The sequence below is a fragment of the Carassius gibelio genome, chromosome A24 (assembly GCF_023724105.1).
Source record: "Carassius gibelio isolate Cgi1373 ecotype wild population from Czech Republic chromosome A24, carGib1.2-hapl.c, whole genome shotgun sequence".
Lineage (NCBI taxonomy): Eukaryota > Metazoa > Chordata > Actinopteri > Cypriniformes > Cyprinidae > Carassius > Carassius gibelio.
In genome coordinates, this window is record NC_068394.1 from 12,108,443 (window position 1) to 12,125,388 (window position 16,946).

Below are 16,946 nucleotides of genomic sequence, written 5' to 3' on the forward strand. Positions count from 1 at the left end.
TTGCTGTTTCTCTTCATTGTTTAAGTTACCATTATAATTTATGTTGATATATTCAAATTGTATGTTTAAGTTGTATTTTGGAAGCACTAATTCATATAACTATTATGGACCATATTGTCAGGGAAGTTAACAGAGAAATTAGTACGAAATTTTAACCATATTTTGTCACTATGGGCTTCAAATGTTGCTTGATGTGGTAGACAAAATAAAAACTACTGAAAATGTAGGCCTGAAAAGTTGGAGATATTATTATTCATGTCACATAGTGGGTAAGACAAATATGCACAATTCTAATGGCCTCGGGTTAAGATATACTGAAGATTTAAGAATTCCACTGTGGATCGCATTGTTGCCAGATCAGTCCAAAATAAGTCACTCTTGCATAAATCATAAATCAACAAGATTATATATATATATATATATATATATATATATATATATATATATATATATATATATTCATTACCATGTATATATATATATATATATATATATATATATATATATATATACAGTATTGTTCAAAATAATAGCAGTACAATGTGACTAACCAGAATAATCAAGGTTTTTCGTATATTTTTTTATTGCTACGTGGCAAACAAGTTACCAGTAGGTTCAGTAGATTCTCAGAAAACAAATGAGACCCAGCATTCATGATATGCACGCTCTTAAGGCTGTGCAATTGGGCAATTAGTTGAATTAGTTGAAAGAGGTGTGTTCAAAAAAATAGCAGTGTGGCATTCAATCACTGAGGTCATCAATTTTGTGAAGAAACAGGTGTGAATCAGGTGGCCCCTATTTAAGGATGAAGCCAACACTTGTTGAACATGCATTTGAAAGCTGAGGAAAATGGGTCGTTCAAGACATTGTTCAGAAGAACAGCGTACTTTGATTAAAAAGTTGATTAGAGAGGGGAAAACCTATAAAGAGGTGCAAAAAATGATAGGCTGTTCAGCTAAAATGATCTCCAATGCCTTCAAATGGAGAGCAAAACCAGAGAGACGTGGAAGAAAATGGAAGACAACCATCAAAATGGATAGAAGAATAACCAGAATGGCAAAGGCTCAGCCAATGATCACCTCCAGGATGATCAAAGACAGTCTGGAGTTACCTGTAAGTACTGTGACAGTTAGAAGACGTCTGTGTGAAGCTAATCTATTTTCAAGAATCCCCTGCAAAGTCCCTCTGTTAAAATAAAGGCATGTGCAGAAGAGGTTACAATTTGCCAAAGAACACATCAACTGGCCTAAAGAGAAATGGAGGAACATTTTGTGGACTGATGAGAGTAAAATTGTTCTTTTTGGGTCCAAGGGCCACAGGCAGTTTGTGAGACGACCCCCAAACTCTGAATTCAAGCCACAGTGAAGACAGTGAAGACAGTGAAGCATGGAGGTGCAAGCATCATGATATGGGCATGTTTCTCCTACTATGGTGTTGGGCCTATTTATCGCATACCAGGGATCATGGATCAGTTTGCATATGTTAAAATACTTGAAGAGGTCATGTTGCCCTATGCTGAAGAGGACATGCCCTTGAAATGGTTGTTTCAACAAGACAATGACCCAAAACACACTAGTAAACGGGCAAAGTCTTGGTTCCAAACCAACAAAATTAATGTTATGGAGTGGCCAGCCCAATCTCCAGACCTTAATCCAATTGAGAACTTGTGGGGTGATATCAAAAATGCTGTTTCTGAAGCAAAACCAAGAAATGTGAATGAATTGTGGAATGTTGTTAAAGAATCATGGAGTGGAATAACAGCTGAGAGGTGCCACAAGTTGGTTGACTCCATGCCACACAGATGTCAAGCAGTTTTAAAAAACTGTGGTCATACAACTAAATATTAGTTTAGTGATTCACAGGATTGCTAAATCCCAGAAAAAAAAAATGTTTGTACAAAATAGTTTTGAGTTTGTACAGTCAAAGGTAGACACTGCTATTTTTTGAACACACCCCTTTCAACTAATTGCCCAATTGCACAGCCTTAAGAGCGTGCATATCATGAATGCTGGGTCTTGTTTGTTTTCTGACAATCTACTGAACCTACTGGTAACTTGTTTGCCACGTAGCAATAAAAAATATACTAAAAACCTTGATTATTCTGGTTAGTCACATTGTACTGCTATTATTTTGAACAATACTGTATATATATATATATATATATATATGAAAATATTTTTTTTGCATTGTATTGGGCATCAAAATTAATGATTAAATGTGTCTTTTGTGTGCACACATGGGGAATGTAAAAGGGAGAAACGTAAGAAATTGTACATAAGTAGCAACTCAGTATGAGATGCTTAATTTCTGGCAATATTGTTGGCTTGACTGCACAGACACTTTTGGAAGAAAGCCGAAATGGATGATGACATCAGTGAATCATCAATGAACTGACCTTAACTGAAAAACTGACTGTTTGTTATTGTCCTCTTGCATTATTGACCAACTATTTTCTTGTGTGACAGTGTAAAGCTGCTTTGACAATCTATATTGTATAAAGTGCTATATGAATAAAGGTGACTTGACTGGACTTGACAGTAGGTGGGGATATTTATCAACAGACGAAAACAAACATCCTGAGAAGGAAGAAGAGAAAATAAATAGATAAATAAAGCACAGTGTATACAGTCAAATTCTTGATATTTGACAACTGAACTGCTTTAAATGGTTGGTCGTACTTTATTATGCTATTTAGGCCAAGTACTATGAAGCTTAAATATGGCCCTGTATTCTGGAAGTAAGTTTAAATGTGTGTTTGTGTATCAAATACAAGTCATATTGGATTATATTGTGTGTAAATGGCAACGTTGCATAGTGGCTATAATCCCGTTTCATTCGTTTTAATACAATGGGTTCAAGCTAAAGACGGTCTGTCAGCCGTGATAGACGCTGCTTTTATCCAATCACGGTCGCTGTTGTAAAGTCTAAACGGCGAGCGCAGACAAATATCCCAAAAGAACACCAATAATCGTTCTCGATACGTTAAGAGGGCGTGTCTAAAGTGAGGACTTCTCCAATCACCCGACGATGGTGTGCCTGCAGTGCTCGAAGTCCCCGCCCACGGCTTCCATTTCTGTTCTGGAACACACGAGCCCTCGCGAAGAATACACATTTGCTTTTTTGAATTTGTCTTCTAATGTAAATAGAGTAGTTAGTGCGATATACTGACGAAGTGAAACCTATTTCTGTTTGGATAAATAATGTTGTTGTTTTTTCGCTAAAGGACACGTTTGAGCTCCAGAAGAAACGAGGCGGGCTTTTATTCCCCATTTTAACTTTAGTGAACGGCGTTTTCCGCCGTTTTTTTATTCCCTCCCCTGCCCCTCTCTCTCGCTCCCCCCTTCGAGAGTCGCGGCCTGTAGTGCAGCCACGAGGCGCGTCGGACCACCTGGAATCAGGCGATGGCGGAGTTTGGTAACGGACTAGCAGAGGAATCCCTGCTGGACTCAGACCCGGGACACTCAGAACTTGAAGACCCAGGCGTCGGAGATGAAGAACCGGGATTAGACGAAGGAGAGGCCGCTATTGAAGATCCGGTTGGTGAAGGACGCATTATACTCGCTTTAATAACTAGTTACATTTTTAGTAAATGTTTTCATCTCGTCTCCTCCCCCCAACTTCACATTTAGAAGAAATATGCTTATTCCATACGAAATTCAAGAACTCGTGTTAACTCGAAACCGGTTCGTCCGCCATTGTGGTTCACGCAGTGCAGTAGAATTAGTGAGTGACATGCGTGATGTTGGCCGCCATGTTGGCGCAACATCGGTCTGGGTTCCTCTGTGCCAGATCTGTGTCGACCTAGCGGGGGAAAAAATCTTCATTGCAAAAATGCGAAACGGGAGATGTAAGGGACAGGGGCGAGTGTAGGACAGGCCGCCATTAGCCGCAGCAGTGTGGGTCCATCCGCAAAGAAGCAGACGGCTCACGGTAAACACGCCTCTTTTCTGGTCAGTTATATTTGTGGCGTGCAAAAGTAAGTCGCGTTGGTAATGTTAACTGCGCGTGACGGTTGTTGGCCTCTGCAATGGAATAAATCTTTGCGACGTGTGTGACATGTAAAAAGAGGCGTGAGATGCTTTTTTTATTTTCAGGTTTTGCGTCGATTTGAAAACATTAAGAAAAACTGCAGAGTTGTCGGGGGACAAAGCGCACTGTATGTAACGTTAATGCACATCTGTAGCACCGGGATGATTTTTTTTTTTTGCGTTAAAGATTAAATGCCGCTCGTGATGTATTGCATCATTTGTTGGTGATTTTGTGATGGAGGTGACCCATTAGGGCTGGGCTGGTGCGTTTCTTTCCATTAACATTATTGGAGCTATAGTAGGTCATGCATTTGTATGCTAAATGCATGTCTGCTTTTATTTCACCGTGCAGTGAGGATCTGTAGTATTTAAATAATTAGTCATTGTTGCTCGCATCATGGAAAATCTTGTTTTAATTGCGTGAAAGAGGACATCTCAAACATGCTGGGTTACTTTACTCGCGATCCAGTGCGACTCCCATTGCCCTGCAATGCAGCACTGCTGAAACTCGCGTGCGTGCATTTGAACACACACCAAAAGTGTGTTCTCTCGCGCACGACGAGTTCACGGATGGCATCATGCTTAGGGCGTCTTGCTGACTGGACAGTAATAAATGGTGGTTTGAAAGAGCTCGGTGCACGTTCACATGTGAAAGTGCATGTGCATGCTGTGTCCACGATCACGGGTGAGAATAACGAATGTGTGTGCATTCTGGAAAAAGAAATCGCTTGTGCATTTCAAAATGGGTTTAGCAGCAACACATGATATTGATGCACTATAGATCCAATGTGGCTGTCGAAAAGGGACACCAAGATAATTTATTCAGGATGTAGTTATGCAAAACATTCAGTTCCTGTTTTGTTAAATGACTAATATACCGTGTTATTGATGGATAAAGTTAATATGTTAATATTTTTGCCTTTTCAGGAGCTGGAGGCAATTAAAGCCCGGGTGAGAGAGATGGAGGAGGAGGCAGAGAAACTGAAGGAGCTACAGAATGAGGTGGAGAAACAGATGAATCTCAGTCCTCCACCTGGTGAGTGAGACTAAATGAATGCATGAGAGAGGATGAATGGCCATGTCTAGGGAAGATTTAGCAAAAAAGGAGAGCAGTGAAGAACAGACAGTGCTGATGAATAGGACTGCATTAGAGGGAGAAGAATAACTAGCACTGGACCATTTGAGGTCAGTCGAGATACGACTAGAAACAGAACTTAACCTAGATATCAGCCATGAAGCTATGCAGTAAACTTGAAGTCAATGGATTCTGTGCTAAATCACATGCTTGCATATGGCGATAAATGAGAGTTGCATGGCAATACAGTGTTTTCTCTTTGCAGCTGGCCCTGTCATTATGTCCATTGAAGAGAAGATGGAAGCAGATGGCAGATCTATTTATGTTGGAAATGTATGGGCGATTATTCTCACTCCTTTGTTTATGAGCTGTATACATGTATTTTGTTGCATTTAATATTGCATGCATTTTGCTTGATTTAATACTACATTTATATGTTGCATATAATATTGAGTTTGTCGCATGCCATAATATTTTTTTTATAGCATGCTTGATTTAATGACATGTTAGAAGTGGTGGTGATTTGATTTTCTTTTGCAGGTGGATTATGGTGCGACGGCAGAGGAGTTGGAGGCGCATTTCCATGGCTGTGGTTCCGTAAACAGAGTCACCATCTTATGTGACAAGTTTACAGGACACCCTAAAGGGTAATTCATGCATTACTCAGTTTGTCTTTCCCTCTTAACCTCCACCTGCTTATCTTTGACATTCGTCTTTTTCTTTGCCATCTTATTTTCTTGTTCTCCGTCGTGCAGCATCTGCTGGGGGTAGGCACCGTAGGTTTAGAGAAGGCACTGATACATCGCCTCAACCCACAAACTGAACAGTAGCCATTGAAGAAATGTTTTATTATTTTAAACCTTAAAATAAATGTTATTTTCAGAATCGATATGAATAGATTTGTTTCTCTTTTTTGAATGAGCTGCTCAGTATCTTGAGACTGTGAGGTGTTTTTTTTTTTTTTTTTATCTGTTGTTGTATTCTGGTGTACAGTGTTAAAGCTTCCACATTGCATAGGGTAACTTTTGATGCAAAACTTTAATCACAGCTTCTTTGAACAGTGTTCTGTTCATATATTTTTACATTTGTAACAATATGCATATTTAGTTTTTGATGCATGCATTACTATATATATATATATATATATATATATATATATATATGCTTCGTTACAACAGTAAATAATTAATAGTGGATTCAGTGTATGCTTTCCTGTTCTTTTCAGTTGACCTCACCTGCCCTCATTTGATCGTTTGCCCTCTTCATGTTTCAGGTTTGCATATATAGAGTTCGCAGACAAGGAGTCTGTTAGGACAGCTATGGCACTGGATGAGTCTTTATTCAGAGGAAGGCAAATTAAGGTGAGACAAGGCATTACAAGCTTGCTAACTAATACTGGTAATACATTTTGACTTTTAAAGTCAACATAAAATAAAAAATTTAATTTCAGCAACAACAACAAATATTATATGTGTAAAAATGCATCAGATGTGTTTTCAGTTCTCTCTTACCCCTTAATAAAGTTGGTGTTTTTTTTTTTTTTACGGTTTGTATATGTTTCAGAATTTCTTGCAGTTTTTTGAAGTAATCATACATTTCCCAACTCTTCTTACAGGTTGGGGCCAAGAGAACAAATCGTCCTGGCATTAGCACCACAGACCGCGGTTTCCCTCGGGCCCGCTTCCGCTCACGGGGAGGAAACTTCTCATCACGTGCACGCTACTACAGTGGCTATACCCCTCCCAGAGGCAGAGGACGGGCCTTCAGGTGAGCTCCATGCCAGCCTTGCACGTTTGACAGTGACTGACACACAGGCTCCATCCTGACAGAGAGTGCTGCTGGGAAAGTGTGTGTGCATCGGGGTGGGGGCAACAGGGGACAGTCCAAAATAAGTGTTTCTAAATGTTGATGCTTAATTTTGTTATACATTTTATTTATCCCATCTTGTCTGGCAAGACATTTCTGGAAAAATGTTTCAAAAGAAATATGTATCAGAATATGAAATTCACGTTCACACACAGGTTATTGGATTTATAACAACACAAAGTTTTATAAAACTGTATCAGTTTTTATTTGTAGTCTGCACTCTCTGTACAAGCTCCTGTGTGTCGTCATGTTAAAAGGAAAACTGAGGAAGTATTACAAACCATTAAACACATGCACAGCCATCGTCGTCATCGCTGTCCATTTCCCTCCTGCAGTGTAAGATTCTGAGCATGGAATGAGCCTTCGCGCTCATCAGAGGTTCGGAAGTCAGTCTGCTTCCCAATGTGAAGATCATTTCTGCATTGTGTCTCAAAACAGAGTGGGCTGCTTACACAGTGGTGAATTTTTAAAAAGGCCCGCTGTCCTCTTTAGATCCTTTCACAAGGTTTTGGGACACAATCCAAATCCTGTTAGGCCCTCTGGGTGGATTTTGCACTCGATTTCTTTTGGCTTTATTAGTTTTGGTTGGAAGCATTTGTATTAAACGATCTGGTAGGGTGAAAGCATTTTATGAATCAGAATCTTGTACATCAGTTTTTTGGAAAACTCTTGTACATGCGCTGCCACACTTTGACTCTTTTTGTTGGAGTGGAGCTTGAGTTAATGCCTTGTAAAAACTCCCTTTTTTTTTAAATATTTATTTAATCCCACACCTGAGTTGATATCCAGATTTGAAATAGATTTGATATTAAGTAGGTCATTATATGAATAAAGTCAATTTTTTAAGTAAGCCAATGGGATTAGACCGTACAAGAAGAAAAACTAGGTTGAGTATGTAGCTGGATGTCAAGCTCAGCTCTGAATAACTTGAAGGCAAGTGTGTGTTTAGAACTGAGAAAAGCCCATTTCGGTTCAGTTTCACCCCCTTGCATGATTCCAGAATGGAGGGTTCATTCCTGCAGCCTGATATTGACTGTTTTAGTATCCAACAGAAAACAGAGGATTCTGTGCCATAAAGCTCACAGGCCGTTCCTTGAGGGGGTTTGTGTGAATGAAGAGCGTCTCTGGCTGCCTGAATGGATGCCTGTGCATTTATTGATGTATACGACGAGTGTGTGTGTGGCCCAGTCCACCTGTGGAGAGCTGTGTGTCATTGACTGTAACTGTGTGTGTGCATGTGTTGGAGGGTTCATGTCCCCAGGATCTCTCCTTTACAGAGACCACAGGAGCCGCCCTGTTCAGAGAGAGAGAAAGAGGGAGAGCGTGCTTTCACTGTCCCCTACACTGGACACAAGATCATTTCTAAAGCCTGAATATAACAAACACACATTCTGCTGTTGGATAATCTTCCTCAGCTTTCCTTTTTATAAAAAAAAAAACATTTACTGGATTTTTTATACATGTTTGTATTAATCAGTAATTAAAACGTGTTATCAGAAGAAGATTTCCTTTTTTGAATTAATGTGTATACCTGAAATATGAGTGCATAAATGTTCACCTTGTCCTCAAACGATAAGGCCCTTTTAAATGCATATTTCTGACACAGACACTTACACCCCCCAAAAAATTGAATTGGTGTCCGTCGTCTCAAACCAACCACAAAAAAGAACTCACCCTCTTTTTCTCTCTCTTTTCCAGGGGCCGAGGGCGAACAACATCGTGGTACTCCCCCTACTAATACCTCCCCGCCCCCCTATGAAATCCCCCTTTACTATCATCCCATATCCCTATATAAAAGAAAAAAAGACCCCTATCAAAAAAGGAAGAAAAAAAAAAGACAAAAAGGGGGGGGGCCTCTCCAGGAAAGACAGACTGACTGGCCGCAGTGTGCGATTGTGTGTGCGCGTGCGTGTGAGGAGGTGTTGCGATCACCCTGGTAAGGTACAATATGGCCGTTGGGGAGATTGGTGGCATTTATTTTATTACATTTGAGAAGATGTAATCTCAGGCTGCAGATGTGTGTCCTTTTGTCTGGCTGTGATTTTTCTCTCAACAAACAGCCCCTCTTTTATGTTTGCACTCAAAAGGCAAACAGAGGAAAAAAAAAAAATGTTAACTTTTTTTTTTTTTTTTTTTGTAATGATTGTAAAGTGAATATGTGAAAAATTGAATGGCAAGAATGTTGTTGTTTTCACCAAGTTGTGCTATTTGAGATCATATTCTCTTATTATTTTTCTGTGCTCTCTGGAATCCCTTTTCCTTCCCAGCACTGGTTTCTTTCCTGCTCATCCCTCACTCGGATTACTTCCTCCACCTGTGTTATTCCGACAGTGGTTTTAGAGTTCGGCGTTTTTACGTTTTACTGTTCTTGAACCATCTTCCACGCAATACGACTATTGTTAGATGACATGGCCTGAGCTCCGAGATCTTTTCTTTTGTGTTTTAAAAGTTTTTTTTTTTTGTCTCATGCTGCCATATGCCATCCCCGACCATCCTTTCCCTGTTCGTGTTCTGCTTCTCCTCCCCCCTTCTGTCTCTCTTGCTCTCTCTTTGTATATTAGACCACTTCTTGTCGTTTCAGGTTTCAGGACCAGTGGAGGCTGACTACCCCTCCTCCCGTGGCTGCGGCGCCCCCTACCGTCTCGGCGGCGTCTCTGTCTCTTTCTGCTCCCGCTATGCACACTCACCCCATCCTCTCTGTGTGGGGGGGCGGGGGAGGGGGACAGGGTGACCACCGGCCCACTGCGGGAGGCATTTATTACAATAACAAGCGCTGAGCTTTACCGACATGAATATACTGAGATGCACCAGGCCCATGTTAACACAAACATACAGACACCGCACACATCCACCACAAATTTATATATCATGAAGGCAGAGCCATGATAGAGCAGTGGCTGCTTAAATTGAGAGTGAGTGAGAGAGGCAGGGCCAGAAAGAGGTTGAAGAGGAGGGTTCTTGTCTTTCTCAGTGCACAGTGCAGTTAGGGCACGGTGGAGCACTAACGCGTGGGCTACAGGTATCGGTTACTTAAGGAGGGCTCCGGAGCTTTATTTCGGGGGGAGGGAAGGGGTGGGGTTGTGTGGAGAGGGGTTTCTCGTTTCTGTTCGTTTTCCTTTTTCAGATGGGGGAGTGGGTATGGATGAAAAGAAAAAAGATGTTTTCCTTTTTTTATTTTATTTTTTAACCCATGAGTCTGTAATTAGAAAAAAAAATAATAAAAGACATTGTGTAAAAAGTACTTGAAATGTTTTGTCTTTCTTTGAGAGCATTGTGTAATGTTTGCTCCACTTGTCATTTCTACGTCTTCTGTATGAGGTTTTTATGGTTGTGTGAAAATTGTAAAAATAGGAATAAAACCTAAATGGTTAAAATCATAATCATGTAAGCACAAATAACCAAATTTCTAACGGTGCGAAAACTATCAGAAGGTTTGGCCAAACAGGTCACATATTCTAAACCCACCATTATTCCTTTGGTGTTTTCATGCCAACTTCAACCTGAAATATGTTCCCAGAGACCTGGAAAATATCCATGCTTTAGTTTTACTTACAATTCTGTCGGAAAAATACGATAACCAAAATATAAAATGTCACAATGGATATATGTTTGGGAAAATGGCAAAAGCCAGAATTATCCATCTTGATCAAGACCTCCGTTTCAGCAAAAAAAAAAAGAAAGAAAAAACGCCTCAAAGCATGATGCTATCCCCACCGCCGCCACCACGCTTCACTGTGATTGTGTGCTGTTGATTTTGAGCCAAACATTTGGAATTATGGCCAAAAAGTTATTGGTGATGTCACTGTTGTTTCCTCCACTTGATGATGACCATCTTCACTGTTCAATGCTTTATCTAATGCCTTATGTTTTTACTCCTCTCCTGACTGATACCTTTTAACAATGAGATCCCTCTGATGCTTAGGAAGCTCTCTGCGGACCATGGCTTCTGCTGTAAGATGTGAGAAAATGTCTGGAAAAGCCTATTAGAATTTTTTTGTATATTAAATTGTTAGGTGTGTATATTTAATATATGATTGCTAAATTCTGAACACAGCCACACCCCCAGTTACAAGAGTGTGTGCACATTTTTTTTTTTTTTTACTAAAAAATGTAAGTATTAATTTGTGAGTTGTACAGGTCACATTAAAGGTGTAAAAGTTCTGAAATGACTTATCTTGGTCACATTTATTACATAACATTAACCTGGCATTTAAACGGGTGTGTAGACTTTTCATATCCACTGTATGTCGTGGATAATATATCCCTTTATCTTGAATTCACATTTGTAAGTTTTGTAATGTTATACAGCACACCTGTTAGACCGAGACCCAGTCCATTACAATAAACATCAAACTTTGAACAAATACAGTTCTGATGGCCTGATTTTGAGGTCATCACTTTACAACACTCATACTGTAGTTCTAACACATCAGTAGAATTGTATACTATAGAAAAATTATATGGAACCCATGGGTTGTTTTGATTTGCTACATTTACTGCAGCAATCTTATGATCTGAATGGGACAAGGGACATTAAAACACTCAGTACAAGCAACAGCCACTGAAATGAATGCAGGCTCTACCTGGGAATAAAATAATACATTTTAACTCCCGACTAAATCATGATCATTTTAACTTGAATTCATTTATTTAAACCAAAGCATTTTTGTTCACCAGATTAAGCATAGTGAACGAAATAGATCCAATTAATTAAATAAATATAAAATGGCTGAAATTAGTGTAAAAAAGTTAAGCTCCTCATGACCGCTTTTAAAAGAATGTTTTACCGCTGAATACACTTGAAAAATAAATAGCATGCCACTCAGTCACCTTATTTGATTAGAAACAGACATGCAAATAAAGGTAGATTAGAACTTGAAAATCGGAGCATATCACACAAGTCCTCATGTCTTTACACTGGTTTCCAGTTACATTTAGGATTGATCTTTAAGTACTTTTACGTAAGGAATAATTTACAATGGGCCGTTGAATTATTAGAAAAATAATGCACACCCAACCGTACACCCGTAGTATAATCTTTTATAATTCACTCAATGGCCTAGGACCTCAATATATTGCAGATATGCTCACTGAATTTAAACCTAACAAACCACTCGGATCATTAGGATCGAGTCAGTTAGAAATACCAAGCGTTCACACAAAACAAGGGGAGTCCGCTTTCAGCTGTTATACCACACGCAACTGGAATCAACTTCCAGAAGAGATCAGATGTGTGAAATCAGTAACCATATTTAAATTTAGACTCAAAACTCATCTGTTTAGCTGTGCTTTTACTGAATGAGCACTGCTACGTCCAAACTGACTGCACCGTATTGTATGTATCATTTACTATTTTTAACCGTTTTAATTATTTTGTTTAATTTTATGTAAAACACTTTGAATTACCATTGTGTATGAAACGTGCTATATAAATATACTTGCCTTGCCTAGTCAGATTGGCACTGTGATACACTTTTTAACATAAGAGTCCACACTCATGTTCATGGAAGAGAAAAAAATGTCTCAAAGAAAGATTTATTTAGACAAAAAAAGAATCGTTTTGTTGTAATTCATCTTAAACCGTCTCCTTGGCATCAGTGGTTTACTTGTGTTTCCTGCCAACTGAAAAGATAGAATATCTATTAACACACAACACTGGACACTTGTATTTTTGAAAGCATTTACATTGCATAACACAACAAATACTTGCCTTTCTTTTTGCCTTTCTTCATCATTTTCTTCTTTTTCTTGGGTTTAGGATTATCAGTATCCTATCAAAAGAGAAAATGCACTCAAACTTAAAAAAAAAGAGAGGGGGTATTTTACCCATTACAGAAATGCACATTAAAAAAACCCACAACAATAGTACCTGGAACTTCTAAAACACATGTAAAACTACCCATGGCCAGCTCACCCGTGCTTCTCCCCCGGTCAGAGCGGTGATGTCACTGAATCGTGTGATGCTGCTCAGCTGTGACGTCATTCCCACCATTCCTCTTTTCCTGAATCTCTGCTCGCGCGGCGTACTGAGACGCACCAACATGGACTCCTCGTAGTTTTTCCTTTTATGAAAATATTTTCCAGAATTATTAGGGGAAAAAGAAACATTTACTGAATGCTTAGATACTGAATAATCTACAACCAGAAACTCGAATAGAATATTTCCATAAACCTCCATATCACGCACCTGTTCATCTCCTCTCTGCTTTCCCGTTCGGTCTGGAAGTCTCTGCGGTCTCTGATCTCCTCGGGAGCGTCGCTGTATTGCTGCCGGAGCTCCTGGATCACAGAGCTGCGGAGTGCCGCTCTCTTCTGTTTGTCGATCTGCTCCTTCTGCCGGTCTGCTTCTGTCATGTCTCCATCTGTGCATGGACACGGAAGGATTTGGGATGAGTATCAACTATCAATTATAATTATAGGCCACTACACCAAAATCAAAAGACTTGCCATAATGCATAGGAGCAATTCGAGGAGGAATATATTTCCTGCTGGATGAGGGCTCTTTCAGCCCCTTTGGTTTTCCTCCTTCGCCCTCATCATCAGAGTCCTCTGATTCACTCAGCTATGTGAGGAAGACGCACAGCAATCTTTAGGCATACGTTTATAGAATTTTGCTTTACACATATATGCAACATACATAACCGTGCAAATCAATACACACATGCATTGTTAATATATCTTATATTACGTAAGAGCTTTACCTTGCTGACCAGATTCTGAGGGTTAGGCCGAAAGTGTAGAGGGTCATTCTCAGCTGGAAGAAACGTCATCAAACCACTCAGTGAATGAATGTGCAATCGATGACAAAAAGTGTAAGAATGAAATATTTACCAAGGCTGCCTGTGACTGCCGTCCGCACTAATTTATCAATCTGATATTTCAGCTTTTGATCAAGGGGACGCATCTTCTCTAAAACCTGTAGACAGAGAGGGATAAATTCTCTTTAAACATAATCACAGCATTTGTGAAATGGCGTGTAACTGTTGTGACCTGATCTGTACATTTATAAAAATAAAAAATAAAAGTGTGAAAAGTGACGTGACATACAGCCAAGTATGGTGACCCTCACTCAGAATTCATGCTCTGCATTTAACCCATCCAAAGTGCACACACACACAGCAGTGAACGAACACACCGTGAACACACCCCTGGAGGAGTGGGCAGCCATTTATGCTGCGGCCCAAGGTTCGAACCTACAACCTTAGGGTTAAGAGTTAAACTCTCTAACCACTAGGCCACGACTTTCTCCATTTAACTGAATTTACATTATGAATGGAAATCAGAAATAACCAAAACAAGGATTATTTCTAAAATATTGTAGCTAAAGTTAATTAATTGAAACATGCAATTAGGTTGTTTTATGGTATTTATATATTTGATTTGATGCCAGAATAGACAGTATTGTTAAAACTGAGAATTTGTTTATTCAAAATGAGGAATTTGACAAAAATGGATATCACACTTTGTTTTTTTTTTAAGGGAATATCGCCCCTTCTGATGTCTGTGTCGTACCGTCCTGATGGTGACCAGCCTGTGGATGGCGCTGTTGTCCTTCAGACTTTCTCCTTCGGTCTTCAAACTGATCAAATGAGTGACGTCTTGAAGGTAAAACAGTAACATATGATATTTCACGTCCAGAAAAGACAAACCCTACAGCGAAAAGGAAAAGAAATGTCATAAACAGTTTTGATTATCGGTACTGTATTCAATATCTACGTTACGCAAGTTCTACCTTAGAAGTCTGATACTCTTTCTCTCTGACTTTCTTTATCAGGTCCCGAACATGACTTGTTACTGAAGCAACCTGAAAACAAGACGATGTCGATCACCATCACATCTTCCCGTATCATATTATTATAGCCAACTGTGGAGCTGTGCCCAAAATAAAATCTAAAGCAAAGTATCCAGACTCTGTTACATTACAAACCTGTTCTGTGAGACTGTTGAGAAGACGCACAGCTGTGGGAAGGTCATTGTCTATAAGATCCTGCAAAAGACAACTATGTTACATCTGCTATGTGTTTCGAAGAAAACGCACACCATAAAGACGATCAGGTTAGCCATTGTGCAATTTGACCATATCTTGTCATTTATCCACGAAATTATAGATGATCCCATGACAACATGATAATAACACTATAATATACCAGTTACACCACAATGCATCTATGTTTAGGCTAAATCAAGGGCAATTTTATTTAGGTAAAAAAACAACTCACGTTTCTGACTGCGGTGGCCGCCATCTTGGATTAACCAAGTTAATACGGATGCCAGCTAGGGACAAAACTCACAGGCACGTAATTCAAATATCGCCTTGAGATAAAAGTCGACACTTTTGAGAGGAAAGTTTCGTGTTCCATTGAGCTTGAATTAATAATCAGATTATTCTGTAATTATGTAGAATTATTATATAGAGTATTACACACACGAAGGTAAAAATATGTGTGTAAATATGTAAGTATGACATACATCAAAATACTGAAAAATTAAAATTCATAAACCAGCCTACGGTTAATTACTGGTCTTTTTGGTTCTAGGCTGATATGTTGGCTGGTTAATATAAACACAACAGGCAGATGTCTATTTGTTTGTTTTTAATTCACAGTTCGAAATAGAATTTGTGATTTTCAACTTTCCTGAACCTTCTGCAGTTTTGCCTTCCACCAGAAGATGGCGGGTGACTCTTTATTCCATCACGTGAATGTGAGTAGATGCAGTCAGCTGGGAACATAAACTCTGCATTAAATATTTCTATGATTCTTTCATTAGGAACATTTCTGACCGCTTGACAAGTGAAACTTCAAATGCATGTTTAATCTATGTCGTAACATTAATCACACACACACGTTTGTTTTTGTGAAAAGTGGGGACATCTCATAGCCGTAATGGTTTTATACTGTAGAAACTGTATATTCTATCGCCACACCAACCCTACCCCTAACCCTAACCCTCACTGGAAACTTTGTGCATTTTTACTTTCTCATAAAAAACTAATTCTGTATGATTTATAAGCGTTTTGAAAAATGGGGACATGGGTTATGTCCTCATAAGTCACCCTCTCCTTGTAATACCTGTGTCATACCCATGTCATTATACAGAGGTGTGTCCTGATATGTCACAAAAACAAGAACACACACGCACACACACACACACACACACGTTTGTTTTTGTGAAAAGTGGGGACATCCCATAGGCGTAATGGTTTTTATAATGTAGAAACTGTATATTCTATCGCCCTTCACCAACCCTACACCTACCCCTAACCCTAACCCTCACAGGAAACTTTGTGCATTTTTACTTCCTCAAAAAAAAAAAACTCATTCTGTATGATTTATAAGCGTTTTGAAAAATGGGGACATGGGTTATGTCCTCATAAGTTACCCTCTCCTTGTAATACCTGTGTTATACCCATGTCATTATACAGAGTTGTGTCCTGATATGTCACAAAAACATGCCCACACACACACACACACACACACACATATATATATATATAGGTGCTGGTCATATAATTAGAATATCATCAAAAAGTTGATTTATTTCACTAATTGCATTCAAAATGTGAAACTTTTATATTATATTAATTCATTACACAAAGACTGATATATTTCAAATGTTTATTTCTTTACATTTTTATGATTATAACTGACAACTAAGGAAAATCCCAAATTAGAAAATTAGAATATTGTGAAAAGGTCCAATATTGAAGACACCTGGTGCCACACTCTAATCAGCTAATTAACTCAAAACACCTGCAAAGCCTTTAAATGCTCTCTCAGTCTAGTTCTGTAGGTTACACAATCATAGGGAAGACTGCTGACTTGACAGTTGTCCAAAAGATGACTATTGACACCTTGCACAAGGAAGGCAAGACACAAAAGGTCATTGCAAAAGAGGCTGGCTTTTCGCAGAGCTCTGTGTCCAAGCACATTAATAGAGAGGCGAAGGGAAGGAAAAGATGTGGTAGAGAAAAGTGT

The 16,946-nt window shown here is 39.1% G+C and overlaps 2 protein-coding genes across 4 annotated transcripts; one reads left to right on the forward strand and one right to left on the reverse strand.

Annotated features, from left to right (window-relative positions):
- The first annotated feature begins 3,053 nt into the window (after positions 1–3,053).
- LOC127946362 (polyadenylate-binding protein 2-B-like) lies at positions 3,054–10,210 on the forward strand. Of its 3 annotated transcripts, none has more exons than XM_052542887.1 (7): positions 3,054–3,536; positions 4,956–5,064; positions 5,369–5,436; positions 5,644–5,750; positions 6,377–6,464; positions 6,719–6,870; positions 9,551–10,210. In XM_052542887.1, exons 1-7 carry the CDS (start codon positions 3,402–3,404, stop codon positions 9,744–9,746), a joined length of 855 nt encoding a protein of 284 aa, XP_052398847.1. In that variant the 5' UTR covers positions 3,054–3,401; the 3' UTR covers positions 9,747–10,210. The 3 variants fall into 3 exon arrangements, with proteins under 3 accessions (XP_052398847.1, XP_052398848.1, XP_052398849.1); XM_052542888.1 differs by lacking the exon at positions 9,551–10,210 and adding an exon at positions 8,668–8,813 and having other exon boundaries at positions 3,057–3,536; XM_052542889.1 differs by lacking the exon at positions 3,054–3,536 and adding an exon at positions 3,748–3,930.
- Positions 10,211–12,469: 2,259 nt separating this feature from the next.
- ngdn (neuroguidin, EIF4E binding protein) lies at positions 12,470–15,272 on the reverse strand. Its single transcript, XM_052542017.1, has 11 exons — positions 15,189–15,272; positions 14,897–14,956; positions 14,702–14,773; positions 14,482–14,619; positions 13,801–13,885; positions 13,671–13,723; positions 13,417–13,531; positions 13,157–13,331; positions 12,884–13,031; positions 12,680–12,740; positions 12,470–12,591 (listed from the first exon to the last, which is right to left on the reverse strand). The coding sequence occupies exons 1-11, from the start codon at positions 15,210–15,212 to the stop codon at positions 12,572–12,574; spliced, it is 951 nt and encodes a 316-aa protein (XP_052397977.1). The 5' UTR covers positions 15,213–15,272; the 3' UTR covers positions 12,470–12,571.
- Between the last annotated feature and the right edge of the window lie 1,674 nt (positions 15,273–16,946).